Source organism: Caretta caretta, chromosome 5 (assembly GCF_965140235.1).
Source record: "Caretta caretta isolate rCarCar2 chromosome 5, rCarCar1.hap1, whole genome shotgun sequence".
Classification (NCBI taxonomy): Eukaryota; Metazoa; Chordata; order Testudines; family Cheloniidae; genus Caretta; species Caretta caretta.
In genome coordinates this window covers 131,036,995-131,054,100 of record NC_134210.1, presented here as the reverse complement: position 1 = coordinate 131,054,100, position 17,106 = coordinate 131,036,995, and the positions used below count along the sequence as shown (strand labels likewise).

Here is a 17,106-nt window from a genome sequence, read left to right as displayed (position 1 = left end):
TTCAAGATGTGTAGTTTGCATACATATTCCACTGTTGGTGTGAGCACATCCACTGTGTATCCTCACACCAGCAACTGAGGGCATAAAGGGGGGGGGGTGGGCTGCCTCAAACAAAAACCAGTTCTTTTGCCACCTACAGAGCCCGATGTCAAAGACTCTGAGTAGCGGGGATGGGGGTTGGGTCATAGAATATGTATACAGACAACACATCTGGAATAACACCAGTTACTGTGCAGGCAAGTTTCAGAGTAACAGCCGTGTTAGTCTGTATTTGCAAAAAGAAAAGGAGTACTTGTGGCACCTTAGAGACTAACCAATTTATTTGTCTTCTACACTTTCCACAGTATGCATCCGATGAAGTGAGCTGTAGCTCACGAAAGCTTATGCTCAAATAAATTGGTTAGTCTCTAAGGTGCCACAAGTACTCCTTTTCTTTGTGCAGGCAAGTAACCATTTCTGCTTCTAATGATGAGCTGTATACATATATTTTATTGCTGATGACCTCTCCCCCCAACCCCCCACAAGCAGTGACCCTTGCTGGAAGTGGGTACCAGGAGTCGTGTGATTGCAGGACAATTCTGCTAAATTTTGCATGGTGTCTGAAAGCCTGTTCAATTGTGTACTGCTCAGTGAATGTGTGGATGAAGGACCAGGCTGCTGCCTTACAAATGTCCTGAGAGTGGCCATCACAGTGGATCAAGCTCTCATCAAATGAGCCATTATTTTATCAGGTAGAGTCTTTACAGTCACCTGATAACAAAGTTTGATACATGTGGAAATCCAGTTAAAGACTGTTTGCACTGCAACAGCTTCATCTTTGGTCCTTTTCTCTATATGTTACAAACAGTTTAGGAGACTTTCTGAAGTGCGCAGTTCTGACAAGATAGAACAAAAGAACTCTGTTTACATCCAACGAATGCAGCTTTTGCTCTGCTTTACATGCTCTGCATATGGCTTAGGGAAAACAACAGCAATGTGATAGATTTAATTGAAATTCTGGAGCCACCTTTGGTAAAAACTTAGGGTGAGATTTCACAGAAATTTTATCCTTATGAAAGACAGTATAAGGTGGTTTGGCTAATAATGCTTGTAATTCAACAGCTCTCCTGGCTGATGTTATTGCCACTGCGAAGGCCACTTTCACAGAAGGATGAAATAGAGATCAAGTGGCCAGTGCCCTTCAGACATCCAGAGAATGCGGTCTCCTCTCTTCAACTGAGGCATGTGGTTTTGGAAACAATACCAGTAAATGGATGCTTTGACTCTTATGAAACTCGGGTCCACCACGCATGCTTTCAGCTAGAAAGGCCACTTTCATAGTCAGATGGGCCACAGAGCATGTGGCTTGAGGTTCAAAGGGAGGTCTGCTGAGAGATGAAAGAACAAAATTGAGGTCCCACTGGGGTGCGAACTTCACCAGTGGTGGAAACGGTCTAAGAAGCCCCTTCAAAAATCTAGTTTAACAGGATGAGTGAAGATCGTGTGATTATCAACAGGAGGATGAAAAGGGCTGATTGCTGCTAAATGAACCTGAAGAGAACTAAATGAGACATCCAAAGACTTATGGGTAAATATTTCAGGATAGCAGAGAACCCAGCAGATTCTGGCAATAATGCATTGTTGAGCCCAAGAGGAGAAACACCTCCTTTTAGCTGAATAACATATCCTAGTAGAGTCTTTTCTTCTGTGGTTAAGGATGGATTGCATCACTCTGGAACACAAGCGCTCTTACCATCCAGTGACCATCCAAATACCAGGCTGCAGTGGTTCCAGATTGCATGCTTGAAAGTGCCCTTATGTTGTGTTAGGAGGTCCAGAAATGGGCAGACATTTATGGGCAGCTGAGCTGAGAGCTTCAGTAGATCTTTTGACAGAACAAGGAGTAATGGTCTCAAGTTGCAGTGGGGGAGGTTTAAGTTGGATAGTAGGAAAAAAATTTTCACTGGAAGGGTGGTGAAGCACTGGAATGCGTTACCTAGGGAGGTGCTGGAATCTCCTTCCTTTGAGGTTTTTAAGGTCAGGCTTGACAAAGTCCTGGCTGGGATGATTTAGTTGGGGATTGGTCCTGCTTTGAGCAGAGGGTTGGACTAGATGACCTCCTGAGGTCCCTTCCAACCCTGATATTCTATGATTCCATGATCTGTAAACCTTAACTGTCTTGGACAGTTAGGCACAATGAGGATGACTTGAGCTCTATCTTAATGGATTTTCCATGGGGCCTGTAGTATTAATGGAATGGGAGGGAAAGCATACCTCAGGTGAGCCTTCTGTGGTAGCTGGAGTGTATCTCCCTTTGAGACCTTGCCTAGGGCTGCTCTGGAGCAGTATAGAGGAAGTTTCTTGTTCACATGTGAGGCAAAAAGGTCCCAGGACAGCATTGCCCATTGGGTGAAGACCTTGTTTAGAACTGAATTGTGAATCTCCCATTTGTGGTCCATGGAAAAATCTGCTGAGACTGTCCACTAGGGAGTTCTGCACCCCTAGTAAACATGCTGCTGAAAGGGTTATGTGATGGTGGTTGCACCAGTTACAGATGTTAACTGATGCTATACAAAAAGGAAGGGATCTCGTTCCCCACTACTTGTTTATATAGAAGACAGTTGTTATGTTGTCCTTATAGTTATGTTGACATTATTTGAACATTGGGATTGGATGAGTGGAAAGAATGCATTACAGACTAGATGGACTACCCTGAGATCTAGTAAATTGATATGCTTTCTGGACTCCCAAAGGGTCCAGATGCCTTGTGCCATATGACCACCTGTATGAACTCTGACTTAGACTATGCGGTGATAAGAAAGAACTGGAGAGGTGTTGGTCCACACCATCCCTTAAACACTCAGTTTGGAGCATGAGGACAGTTATGGCGCATGTGAGGATCAACGGACACTACTGACTAAAAAATTACAAACTCAGGTGCATGGGGCACACATGTATCTATGCAGATAGGGACCATCACTCGAAGAAGTGTGTTTCTGACATCTCACGTCTGTCTAACCATCAAGTCAAGCTCAACATGGTGGCTAAAACAGAGTTCTGAATCTTTTTCCACAAGCCCTCTGCCCTATCTCCTTTTTTGTTCACTGTGAGCAACACCATCCTGCCTGTCACTCAGGCCCATGACCTGGCCACCATCTTCAAATTGGTCCTCTCTCTAGTCATCACATACAGGTTATATTTCAATTTTTCAGATTCTTTCTGCAGCACATCTCTAAGATATGGCCTTTCCTATGCATCCATACAGTTAAGACCCTCCTCCAGGCTCTCATCATCTCACATCTTGATTACTGCAACATCTTTTTCTTTGGCCTTGACAAATGCAATCTTGTCCTGCTCATATCTATTCAGAAGGATGCTGCAAATATCATTTTCCTAGCATGTCACTTTGACTATGTCACCCCACTCTTTGTATTCCTCCACTGGCTTCTCTCTCTATCACATCAAACACAAGCTGTTTGTCTTCACTTTCGAGGGCCTTTACAGCCTATCCCCATCTGACTTCTCACTCATTCTCTGTCAACATGTTGACTCGCACCTCCGATTGGCTCTTGTTACCAGCCTCCATTGCCCACTTGTTAAATTCTTAAAAAAGCACCTTCATGCTTTCTCTCATGATGCCTTGGGAGGAGCTCCCCTTAAATATCCATAGAGCCATCTCATTTATCCTCTTTCAAATTTCTCCTTAAAACCCTCAGAGATTCAAATTTCCACAAGGAATGACTTAAAAATTTTGCATTCAGCCTATTAAACAACAGACTTGTACTACATCCATAACCCTGAAGCCTGGCTCAGGTACACCAACCACAGAACCCTAGAGGAGGGAGTTGTGTGAAACTCTGGAGGTCCCATGACCCCAAGAACTACCGTGATCACCCCCAACATACATTAAAGCGACCTCAGGAATTCCCCTCTGCCAGAGGAATCCCAATTTGGCCACTTAGAATCATAGGACTGGAAGGGACCTTGAGAGGTCATTTAGTATAGTCCCCTGCCTCATGGCAGGACTAAGTATTATCTAGACCATCCTTGACAGGTGTTTGTCTAACCTGCTCTTAAAAATCTCCAATGATGGAGATTCCACAACCTCCCTAGGCAATTTATTCCAGTGCTTAACCACCCTGACAGTTAGGAAGTTTTGCCTAATGTCCAACCTAAACCTCCTTTGCTGCAATTTAAGCCCATCGCTTCTTGTCCTGTCCTCAGAGGTTAGGAAGAACATTTTTTTTCTCCCTCCTCCTTGTAACAACCTTTTATGTACTTGAAAACTGTTATGTCCCCTCTCAGTCTTCTCTTTTCTAGACTAAACAAACTAAATTTTTTCAATCTTCCCTCATAGGTCATGTTTTCTAGACCTTTAATCATTTTTGTCGCTCTTCTCTGGACTTTCTCCAATTTCTCCACATCCTTCTTGAAGTGTGGCACCCAGAACTGGTCACAATACTCCAGTTGAGGCCTAATTAGCATGAAGTAGAGTGGAAGAATTACTTCTTGCTTACAACACTCCTGCTAATACATCCCAGAAGGATGTTTGCTTTTTTTGCAACTGTGTTACAGTGTTGACTCATATTTAGCTTGTGGTCCACTATGACCCCAGATCCCTTTCTGCAGTACTCCTTCCTAGGCAGACATTTCCCATTTTGTATGTGTGCAACTGATTGTTCCTGCCTAAGTGGAGTACTTTGCATTTTTCCTCATTGAATTTTATCCTATTTACTTCAGACCATTTCTCTTAGGCCAAATTTAAGACTGCTTTGCACTGCAAGAGCACAATAGGATGGAGAATCTGGCCCTCTCTGTCTTCCAGGGCTAACAAATAACATAGAATCATAGAATATCAGGGTTGGAAGGGACTTCAGGAGGTCATCTAGTCCAACCCTCTGCTCAAAGCAGGATCAATCCCCAACTAAATCATCCCAGCCAGAGCTTTGTGAAGCTTGGCCTTAAAAACTTCTAAGGAAGGAGATTCCACCACCTCCCTAGGTAATGCATTCCAGTACTTCACCACCCTCCTAGTGAAAAAGGTTTTCCTAATATCCAACCTAAACCTCCCCCACTGCAACTTGAGACCATTACTCCTCGTTCTGTCATCTGCTACCATTGAGAACAGTCTAGAGCCATCCTCTTTGGAACCCCCTTTCAGGTAGTTGAAAACAGCTATCGAATCCCCCTTCATTCTTCTCTTCTGCAGACTAAACAATCCCAGTTCCCTCAGCCTCTCCCCATAAGTCATGTGTTCCAGTCCCCTAATCATTTTTGTTGCCCTCCGCTGGACTCTTTCCAATTTTTCCACATCCTTCTTGTAGTGTGGGGCCCAAAACTGGACACAGTACTCCAGATGAGGCCTCACCAATGTTGAATAGAGGGGAACGATCACGTCCCTCGATCTACTGGCAATGCCCCTACTTATACAGCCCCAAATGCCGTTGGTCTGTTTCATTGATGTGATGTTTGTACATCAAACCATTTAGAAATACGAAATTACAAAAAGTGTTAGTAGATTTCAAAAATGTTTCAAAAAATATATTGTCTGATTAAAAAGTCTCCTCTGTCAACATGCCACCCACATGAAAATTCAAATGGGAGGCAGGTTTCTCAAGAAAAAAAACAAAGCGAAAACCTGTGACTCTATAATGCACATTTTAGATTATCATCTTATAGAATGAATTTCTCCTGGAGTTTTTTTGTTAATTAGAGAGAGCTTTTGTTTTGCTTTTTGAATAGCCATATTTACTGAACAGGCCTTTATATCTTTATTTTAGCTAACATTTCTCTGGAAAAAATAATATACCTAAAATGTAGGAAATGTTCTGGGATTTTGTGGCCAGAAAAAACTGAAGTTCGTAGACAAAAATTTTGATTACGATGTTCCTACTAATTCCAACATATGTAAAGAGATAGAAATACAATGTTAGTAATTTAAGTTTATTGATAAAAGATACATACCTCTTCTAGAAGAACAGGTAAACCCAATCTAATAGCATTCTCAAGAGTACGCAGGAAACCAGAGTCTGTAAGCTTAATTATCTTCAAACCAGATTTTGTTTCTTTGTTTCTTATCCACCGATTTGCCTATGTAGGAAATGAGAGTAATCACTAAGGTTGGCTAAGTTTCATATTTGACCAAAAGGTTAATTAGCATGTTTGCCTCAATATTCAGAAGTGCAATTCTTAAGACCACTGCTTTGATCAGGAAAAGTAAATTAATTGTACTAACTCTTTACTCCGGAGAAGCATCACCAGAAAAAAAGGTTTTTGCTGGTCTCTGTAATATCGGTGGCTTTTACACTGCACAGTGTGATGATATTCAACTGTGCTAGGACTGCTAGTATTTTATTAGCCTTTATAGGTCCGGATTGTGCCATTCAAGCATGGAATCATTTTGGGGAGTAGTGTGAGGCAGCACCACACCAAGAGAAACTTTAAGAGGGACTGTATATCAGAGGGCCAGCTTCCCGGGGGATTATACACACTGTGTGGTGCACTCAAGGCTGGTGTGGAGAGGGGGTTTGGCCTCCCATTCATCCCCTTTAGGATGAGTTGTGCACTAGGAAGGAGAAATCCTTGTGCACATCTGACCCACCCATACTTCTCCTGGCCCATTCAGTCAGCAGCCCCTCTCCTCCAACAAGGACACCAGACCATGGAGAGAGACCTGTATGATGTCTAGGGAAGAGGAAAGGATGGTGCTGCAGGGTTGAGTGAAGAAGGAAGGAATACCCACACAGACACAATTGGACCCTAAAATAATAATAGTAGATTTATACTTGTAATGTTTTAAATGTAAAAATTAAACTGAAAAAGTTTTTTCATTCTAAATTCTTTCATTGTGTTCACCTACCTCTTCCAATAATCACACTTTAGGGAAAAGGAGTGAACAATGCAGGGAATTGTCCTAACAGAATTGGCTGTTGTTCAATAGTCATTTAGCACTAGGTCAATTAAGGGGATTCAGAAAACCACAAAAATGTGTGGTGAAAGTTATAGCACAAAATAAACACCAGTTGTGAGGCAGATATATGCAGTTTTTCTTTTCTCTTTTCTAGGTTAAATAATAATAATAGTCTTCACAGTCTTTCATTGTACGAAACTCCTTTCATAGCTTCAACCATCTTTGAGACTCATCCCTGGGCTTTAAGGAAAACTGGACACAATCCTGCTTTTCCTCTGTTATCAATACAGTTTATAGTTTTTGTATTGTGGAGGGTTTTTATATCACACATTTTGCACAATCATTTCCACGTTTTTTATAGTTAGAAACCTCTATTCATTATTTTAAACCTATTCCAATTTTGATTGGAATGAGAATGTTAAATTAGAGTCCATGCAACACTTGAAACATTGTTGTGTTTTTTATTTTTAATCACAGGTCTCATAATGAAAATGTATGGGCCAGATCCTCAGCTGGCATTAGTCACCATACCGCTACTGAAGTATGTTGATTTGCACGATATAAGGATCTGGCCCCAAGCCAACAAAGAAAAAGGTGTCAGTGTGAGAAATGTCTGGTACAAAAACTTACGGAGTAGTTGCATTTTTGGAAAGGGAGCTGCATCAGTACAGTTTACAATCAGTGCTCACCTGATCCTGGGGGTCAATCATCAGTGGCCAGCGTCGCCCTCGAGTCACAAGAATCCCATTCTCAGTAGACACATAGTCACGTGGTAACCCATCCGTGTTCCACTGGCGAATTTCATAGGGATCTCCCAAAATGTTTATAAGACTGAAGTCTGGATTGATAGGAATCTCTAGATTCTGACATTTCTTGATCCAGCAATCTATCAGCTGGGATAGAGAGAGATTAATTGTAAAAAGAGATTCATAGGAGATTATATTACTTAATGGGAATTGTAACAACCTGTTGGACGCTAGTTGGTAGTAATTAAAAGTTATCATCATTGGATGGCTGCTTGATTGCTTAGGAGGCGACAAGTGAGTGTCTTTAGTTAATTTCGAATAGACAGGGGTCCTAGTCTTGTACTAATAATAATCCTACACCCTTCACAATTGTCACTAATGGCTGAATATGTATTAAAACTTAACTCTGGACAGCAAGCCTGAGGATCATTAATGAGGTTGTGGGGGAATGCTTAGACTGACACTGTCCATATTGTACCTGTTCAGAGGCTAAAGCAATTCTACAGTGATGCCAGTTTGGTACCTTTCACAAGCACCACATTATGGAGGAAAAAAAGAAAAGGGAAATTATTTTTACTCACCAGTTGCCTATAAAGGGCTGTAAAAGCCCCATAATAGGCAACACAAGCAGCTGCTATGAACACATTTCCTATGATGTTTGAAATCTCATCTTCAAAATTCCTGATGCTCTCTTCCCACCGAACTTGTTCATCTCCTAATGCAGCTGTCAGCTTTCCAGCTCTAGTGAGGCGAGCTTGGGTAAGTGCCATGGTCCTTGCTAAACAGTTATAAAATTATTGGACTGTGATTAGTATTAAAAAGTCAATTTTTCCTAATAATCTTTTCCCTTACTTTCTATTTTAGCCTCCCTCTGCCCCTACCCTTTCTTCTAGCCTTAACTTCCAGTGGCTTCTGAGCAAACTTCTTTTTGGCCTATTGATTGGGTACTTCAGGACAGACTATGGACCATGAAAAACATGTCCTGACCTCGCTAAACTCTCAGCACACCCTCTTCAAATCATCCTGCTGTGATATTATCATCACCTACTACTGGAATCCAGTTGCTCCACTTGAAGCTGCCTGAAGGAATAGTCACAAGCCTAACTGTTGTCAGCAGATGTAGCATCTCCTTACCGCGGTACTGTGTGACCAGAGAAGCACTGGGGAGACAGAGTGCTACTAAATCACGTGTTTAACCCCTTCAATGGAGTCCTACCAATGTGCATATTAATTTGCATTCCACTGTTTATATTGTGTATAGTATGAGACTGACTGGGTCAGGGCTAGCTAGTTTCCCCTGGTCCAGCTAGCTGTATAGTGGAGGCATGAAAGTGAAAGACTAATTTAACTGTTTAACGACTTCAAGAGAAATCACTTACCAAGGCTCTCTTTTTCTTCAAGGCTTCTTTCATACTGGTCTTGTAATGCCTGTATCTGATCCTCCACCTGTTTTAATTTCCTTTGCTTGTCGCGTAGGGTAGCCATAGTAGCATCAAGCTCAGCCTAAGAATGTGAGGAAACATTTAGGCCACGGCTTTCAAACCTGGTGGCCTGATTTTTAGAAGAGCTGAAGCCAATGGAAGTGGCAGGTACAGGGGACTTGAGAAAATCAGGTCACTTATTCAGGTGCCTACATATGAATAAGGAGTCTTTTTGAAAAAGTAGCTTTAAACCAGAACATTTTTGTCCTATTAATAAAATGGCATTTTCATAATGAGTGCCTCCACCATTTTTCTAGGGAGTAGGGTATGAAACTGTCAGACACTCTAGTCTCTGCTGTAACCAGCTTGGCTGAACATTGACACAGGACCAATGGCTGGGGAAAGTCTCCTTTGGGCCACAGCTCTTTGAAAATTCATCCCCAGATGACTTGGGTTTAGTCAGTCTTGGAAGAACTAGGCAAGAATGTCATGTACAACAGTGGTTCTCAAAGCTGGTCAGATGCTTGTTCAGGGAAAGCCCCTGGAGGGCTGGACCAGTTTATTTACCTGCCGCGTCTGCAGGTTCGGCCGATCACAGCTCCCACTAGCCGCGGTTCGCCGCTCCAGGCCAATGGGGGCTGCAGGAAGGGCGGCCAGCATGTCCGCTGGCCCGCGCTGCTTCCCGCAGCCCCCATTGGCCTGGAGCGGCAAACCGCGGCCAGTGGAAGCCGCGATTGGTGGAACCTGTGGACGTGGCAGGTAAACAAACCGGTCTGGCCCGCCAGGGTCTTTCCCTGAACAAGCGGCGGACCGGCTTTGAGAACCACTGATGTACAATACCTGATCGCCCCATGTGCTGATTCTACCCACAAATGGAGTGCCCATATGAAGCTTAATTCAGCACTTATAGACATTGGCAGCCGGTATCAAGTGGAGTGCCCCAACGGTCAGTCCTCGGGCCAATTTTGTTCAGTATCTTCATTAATGATCTGGAGGATGGTGTGGATTGCACCCTCAGCAAGTTTGCAGATGACACTAAACTGGGAGGAGACGTAGATACGCTGGATGGTAGGGATAGGATACAGAGGGACCTAGACAAATTAGAGGATTGGGCCAAAAGAAATCTGATGAGGTTCAACAAGAACAAGAGCAGAGTCCTGCACTTAGGACGGAAGAATCCCATGCACCGCTACAGACTAGGGACCAAATGGCTAGGCAGCAGTTCTGCAGAAAAGGACCTAGGGGTTACAGAGGACGAGAAGCTGGATATGAGTCAACAGTGTGCGCTTGTTGCCAAGAAGGCCAATGGCATTTTGGGCTGTATAAGTAGGGGCATTGCCAGCAGATGGAGGGACGTGATCGTTCCCCTCTATTCAACATTGGTGAGGCCTCATCTGGAGTACTGTGTCCAGTTTTGGGCCCCACACTACAAGAAGGATGTGGAAAAATTGGAAAACATCCAGTGGAGGGCAACAAAAATGATTAGAGGACTGGAACACATGACTTATGAGGAGAGGCTGAGGGAACTTGGATTGTTTAGTCTGCAGAAGAGAAGAATGAGGGGGGATTTGATAGCTGCTTTCAACTACCTGAAAGGGGGTTCCAAAGAGGATGGATCTAGACTGTTCTCAGTGGTAGCTGATGACAGAACAAGGAGTAATGGTCTCAAGTTGCAGTGGGGGAGGTTTAGGTTGGATATTAGGAAAAACTTTTACACTAGGAGGGTGGTGAAACACTGGAATGGGTTACTTAGGGAGGTGGTGGAATCTTCTTCCTTAGAAGTTTTTAAGGTCAGGCTTGACAAAGCCCTGGCTGGGATGATTTAGTTGGGGATTGGTCCAGCTTTGAGCAGGGGGTTGGACTAGATGACCTCCTGAAGTCCCTTCCAGCCCTGATATTCTATGATTCGGGAGAGAATACGTCATCCTTGGAACTAGAAGTAGCTTCTGTAGCAGGGCAGGACAGCAGCCCAGGAGGCTACTTTCTGCTGGATTTGGCCCAAAGAATTAAAAGAACAGTTCTGGATGAAAAAAATTCTATTACTTAGATCAGAAGCTCCTTGAAGCAGGAACTGATTTTTCGTCTGTGTACAACGCCCAGCACCGTGGGTCCTGATCCATGACTGGGACTTCTAGGTGTTACCGCGGTAAAAAAAAATTAATAATATCATCAAAGTTACCATTCTAACAAATAAAAGACATTAGAGACATAAACACACACCTGTGCAGCATTTAACTTTTGCCTCTTTGGCTCAACTTCTTTGACGACTCTAGAGTATAAATCCATGGCTCTAACCCACATGCACATAGACCTACAGGCCTTGGACACCTTCTCTACTTTTTCAGGCACAAAATCTGGGTTATTTATATATTTCTGAAGCTTTAACAATATTTGAGGCTTTATATTTTCTTTATCGTATTCTAAAAGTTTTTTGAGGAAATTGGAATCTCCAAGGAGCTGTTTTGCTGCTGCCCAGTCAGGCCTGAAAGAAAACAACAGTAACAGAATTTGAGACAGACACACCCTGAGAACATGATCTTAAATAACAAATTTGCACTTTTCAGTACACTTCCTCTTGCTTTATACAGTGTTTTGAAGAGCTTGACCCCACAATCAGTGCTTAATAAAAACATAGCAACAGGATTTACATTTCTATATCATATGTAATTAACATAAAAGTGCTGTAGACTAGATCTCCTCTGTAGGACACATCTAAGCAAAGGGCTAGGCCTCTGAATGAAGGCTAAGAAGTGCTATTACAAGTAGACTATAGCTCTCTCCTCCAAATTGGCACTTAGACTAGAGAGTCTAATGCTTTGTGAAAGTGTGAATTGAACCACAGGTAGCACCTCTGTGGATTTCAAATAATCTAGAGACAAAGGCAGGCTGCCAAACCTGCTACTTTTCTAGTAGAATGGGCCCTATGGGCTTTCTGACTCTGAAATTCCAGCCAAGTCACAATAGATATGAATCTGTACTTTAATCTCCTGAGACAATCTTTTAACCAAAGAGTTGGGCCTTTGTTTCTCTCTCCAACAACTATGTGAAATTCCTATATGGTTTAATCCTGTCAAAGTAATAAACTGTTTTCACATTGAAACCATGGAATCTAGTCTTCTCTGGTACACAAACTTGTAAAAAACTGGATTGGCTCACATGAAAATCCAAAGCTATCTTAGTCAAAAATTTTGGATGTGGTCCTTATGGAGAATCCACCACCAACTTGGAGTTCAGAGAACCAGATCCTCAGCTGCTGAGAATCAATGTAGCTTCTTTGAGGTCACTGGACCTATGCCAATTTACACCAACTGAAGATCTGGCCAAGAGACTTTTGTACTGATATGATACCTGTTAGGAAACACTCATCAGCAAAAGATGATAAGAAGACCAGTCTCTTAATAGTTAAAAAAAGCAGCCTCCAAGAGCTCAGTGAGAAATTCTCAAAGTAGAAGTGAGAGGAGGCTTAATAAAAAGTAACTCAATCTCAAATTAAATAATACATTTGGTTTATTTAAAGAAAAACTACTTCATTTATAGTCAAGATTTAAAAATCCATATAGTTGAGAGTAAAAAACTCAATGGTACTTACGCTTTAAGTAAAAAATACTCTAATATTCTGTAAAAAGGGAGAATTTGACCTGTGGAATGTTCAGTTCTTGAAATGTGGCTTGTTTACCATAACAGATATTTTAGCATCATTATCTAAAATATGGCTTTTCATTGTTTTGTTTTGTTATGATATCTTATTGATGTAATAAATCTCTACATCCTCTTTGGATGTTAATTACTCCATTGCTTGAAGCATACCACAACTTTATGCTTCAAGAAAATAGAATTTGACCCAAGCACATCAAAGCTGACAAGTTTTATCAATAGGGATTTTGGAAACTCATAAAATAATTGCTTTTATCAAAGACACAAAGTATGTCATGCAAAATTAAATGTAACCCTATAATTTAGTCTTCCTTTCTTCCCCTCATTAAGAACTGGTTTCAGAGAATATATGTGGTCTGTTACTATAAATTAGCGATGGACCCAAGACACAACATTTGGAACGGCTTCTGAAACTTGGAAAAAGTTCAGGAAGTTTGACATGCGGTTTTAGTCCAGCCCACTATAGAGAATGAGACCAGTTATGAACTACAGATGCCAATGTAGATGTGAACTTCCCCAAAGTTCAGGGGAGTTTTTATTATATTATCACCACAGCATGGTGGACGATGATACCATTTTTCTGAGAAAAGTGTAGAAGGTGTTTTGCGTGAGAGACCCACAAAGCAAAGCTAAGCAGTTGTGACTACAGCTGTCAAAGAGACAATGCTTTGATTCAACCAAAGATATTCTCCACATTAGTGTACTCTTCCTATTAAAATGTGAATTTACTGTAGAAGTAGGTACCATTATACAAAACATTTCACTAATGAAGAGCTGGGGGGAGTGGGGAAGAATCAAAGAAAAAACAAAGGAAAAGATGAACAAATAATGGATTAAAATAAATTAAAACAAAATACTATATAGCTCTGAATGGCTTACTTTGCATTTAAAAGAATGGAGATAGCTTCCATTACAGTCATGACAAGATCCGGAGGCTTGGTAAAAACTCTAATTTCAGATATATCTGCTTTATCCAAAGAGTCAAGAGCTTTGTTTGCAGCCTCTAAAGCTGGGAGAGCTTCATCCAGATCCCGTTGAGCATCATCAGCAATTGCCTGAGTCTCTTCCGCTTTCACTTTTGCAATAGCTTCATCTTCTTGAACAACACGGCGAACCTCAAAATTAAATGTGCAGTGAAATATTTTCAAAACAAAACAGAGATTTAAATGGGTTAACTTGTTCTGTCTTATTTCTTTAAGGGTTTGCTTAACACTCAGGTCTGCATTTTTGGTTTTATACATAAAGTATGCAAAATAGAATTATAGAGGAGCTTCAACAGTCCTGACACACACAGAAAGTTATTAATTGGTGAAAGATACTAAAATCCCTTTACTTTTGAGGAGCAATGGCCAAGGAACTGCAAGGACAGACCAATCCTGTAGGCCTCAGGCTCTGGCCTACCACTGGCAGCGTAGCTGGCTACACTGCTATTGGCCTCACCTCAGCAGCTGTAACCCCTAAAATGCGTGTCACAGAGTGCACAAGCGATGTTAACGCTTCTTGGAGCGGCAATACAGAGGATGTGGAAAAAGCTAATGTACTCAATGCTTTTTTTGCCTCTGTCTTCACGAACAAGGTCAGCTCCCAGACTACTGCGCTGGGCATCACAAAATGGGGAAGAGATGGCCAGCCCTCTGTGGAGATAGAGGTGGTTAGGGACTATTTAGAAAAGCTGGACGTGCACAAGTCCATGGGGCCGGACGAGTTGCATCCGAGAGTGCTGAAGGAATTGGCGGCTGTGATTGCAGAGCCACTGGCCATTATCTTTGAAAACTCGTGGCGAACGGGGGAAGTCCCAGATGACTGGAAAAAGGCTAATGTAGTGCCAATCTTTAAAAAAGGGAAGAAGGAGGATCCAGGGAACTACAGGCCAGTCAGCCTCACCTCAGTCCCTGGAAAAATCATGGAGCAGGTCCTCAAAGAATCAATCCTGAAGCACTTGCATGAGAGGAAAGTGATCAGAAACAGCCAGCATGGATTCACCAAGGGAAGGTCATGCCTGACTAATCTAATTGCCTTTTATGATGAGATTACTGGTTCTGTGGATGAAGGGAAAGCAGTGGATGTATTGTATCTTGACTTTAGCAAAGCTTTTGACACGGTCTCCCACAGTATTCTTGTCAGCAAGTTAAGGAAGTATGGGCTGGATGAATGCACTATAAGGTGGGTAGAAAGCTGGCTAGATTGTCGGGCTCAACGGGTAGTGATCAATGGCTCCATGTCTAGTTGGCAGCCGGTATCAAGTGGAGTGCCCCAAGGGTCGGTCCTGGGGCCGGTTTTGTTCAAGATCTTCATAAATGATCTGGAGGATGGTGTGGATTGCACTCTCAGCAAATTTGCGGACGATACTAAACTGGGAGGAGTGGTAGATACGCTGGAGGGGAGGGATAGGATACAGAAGGACCTAGACAAATTGGAGGATTGGGCCAAAAGAAATCTGATGAGGTTCAATAAGGATAAGTGCAGAGTCCTGCACTTAGGATGGAAGAATCCAAGGCACCGCTACAGACTAGGGACCGAATGGCTAGGCAGCAGTTCTGCGGAAAAGGACCTAGGGGTGACAGTGGACGAGAAGCTGGATATGAGTCAGCAGTGTGCCCTTGTTGCCAAGAAGGCCAATGGCATTTTGGGATGTATAAGTAGGGGCATAGCGAGCAGATCGAGGGACGTGATCGTTCCCCTCTATTCGACATTGGTGAGGCCTCATCTGGAGTACTGTGTCCAGTTTTGGGCCCCACACTTCAAGAAGGATGTGGATAAATTGGAGAGAGTCCAGCGAAGGGCAACAAAAATGATTAGGGGTCTAGAACACATGACTTATGAGGAGAGGCTGAGGGAGCTGGGATTGTTTAGCCTGCAGAAGAGAAGAATGAGGGGGGATTTGATAGCTGCTTTCAACTACCTGAAAGGGGGTTCCAAAGAGGATGGCTCTAGACTGTTCTCAATGGTAGCAGATGACAGAACAAGGAGTAATGGTCTCAAGTTGCAGTGGGGGAGGTTTAGATTGGATATTAGGAAAAACTTTTTCACTAAGAGGGTGGTGAAACACTGGAATGCGTTACCTAGGGAGGTGGTAGAATCTCCTTCCTTAGAGGTTTTTAAGGTCAGGCTTGACAAAGCCCTGGCTGGGATGATTTAACTGGGAATTGGTCCTGCTTCGAGCAGGGGGTTGGATTAGATGACCTTCAGGGGTCCCTTCCAACCCTGATATTCTATGTTTCTATGATTAACTAACATGGAAAATGTCTGCATAAACTCTGCTGCGTCCACAGAGGAAATGTTTGTACTGATAGAAGCTACACTATAGAAAAGCAGGATACAGGCTAACTGCCTTTCCCTTCCGGCAATCCCTGTCAAGGCTCAGTTCTGCGCTTTTAGGCCCTTGTGCTCCCCAGTGTGTCACATAAAGGAGGAAAGCATAGAGCCCATTACTTCATCTATGAATTATTGAGCAGTAACACATGTTATCTCATAAATATTACAAGATAATTCTTTGTACCTGATCAGCATTTTCTTGATCCACTGCTAATTTTTCCATCAAAGCCTCAACATCCACAGATTTCTCTACAAGGACTGGCTCTAAAGCGGAGAGATCTAATTTCATTTTATCTACAAGCACGTTCGTCTCTAATAGTTTGGATAAGCCATTCTTCACGCGATCCCGAGCCTGAAGCACAAAAAAAAACATTTCACACATCTAATTACTTTTTCCCAAACACTGACTCCAAAAAATACAACTGTACTTTTTCCAAACACTGTACTTCCAAAAAGTTCTAACATGATAAAAATATAAACTTATGTACAAATATATTTTAATACCCTGTAATGTAAGTTTCATATCAGTTGTAAATTATGTTATAAATAATTTGTATAATACATTTATTTTAAGGGTGGCTGTAATAAAAATTTTATGTTATTATGGATGTAATAATATTTATTCAGATATAAAAGAAAAAACATCTAAATTGGCATACATGATCAGGCTTATCAAACAGAAGCTGCCAGATGTTTAGGCTCAACATTGATTTTTGTTAAATAAAACATTTTAAAAACCTGAATATTATTGCAATCTTTTGATGCAATGTTTGTTTTTCTTTGGTTTTGCTTTAATCATTGTGCTGCAATGTTTGTATCCCAAGTGTCTTGTCCTAGGACAAGAGATGGGGGAAGTGAAATGACTCAAAATTTTTCATTTTCCATGCGAATGAAGAGCAAAATGGTAACAAAAAGCACCAACAGTACAAAGTAAATTAGACTTTAAAAATTCCTTGGTTTAATATTCAGTACTTGGAAAAGGAAAATTGGGCTGGTTTACCACAAAAGAATTACAAGCCATTTTATGTATGGTAAACCCTGAAGCTGCTGCACTATGAAGAAAAAGTAATACAAAAATCTG

General features: G+C 42.0%; 1 protein-coding gene across 5 annotated transcripts in view; it reads right to left on the bottom strand.

Annotated features, from left to right (window-relative positions):
• Positions 1–17,106, bottom strand: part of DNAH6 (dynein axonemal heavy chain 6) — a 192,412-nt gene that overhangs the window by 72,276 nt on the left and 103,030 nt on the right. For all 5 annotated transcript variants that reach the window (XM_075128903.1, XM_075128900.1, XM_075128899.1 and 2 more), the window contains 7 exons: positions 16,210–16,377; positions 13,590–13,825; positions 11,277–11,538; positions 9,015–9,138; positions 8,217–8,413; positions 7,579–7,782; positions 5,944–6,069 (listed from right to left, as the gene is read on the bottom strand). In XM_075128903.1, coding sequence (XP_074985004.1) covers positions 5,944–6,069; positions 7,579–7,782; positions 8,217–8,413; positions 9,015–9,138; positions 11,277–11,538; positions 13,590–13,825; positions 16,210–16,377 — 1,317 coding nt within the window. The remainder of the gene's footprint in view (positions 1–5,943; positions 6,070–7,578; positions 7,783–8,216; positions 8,414–9,014; positions 9,139–11,276; positions 11,539–13,589; positions 13,826–16,209; positions 16,378–17,106) is intronic.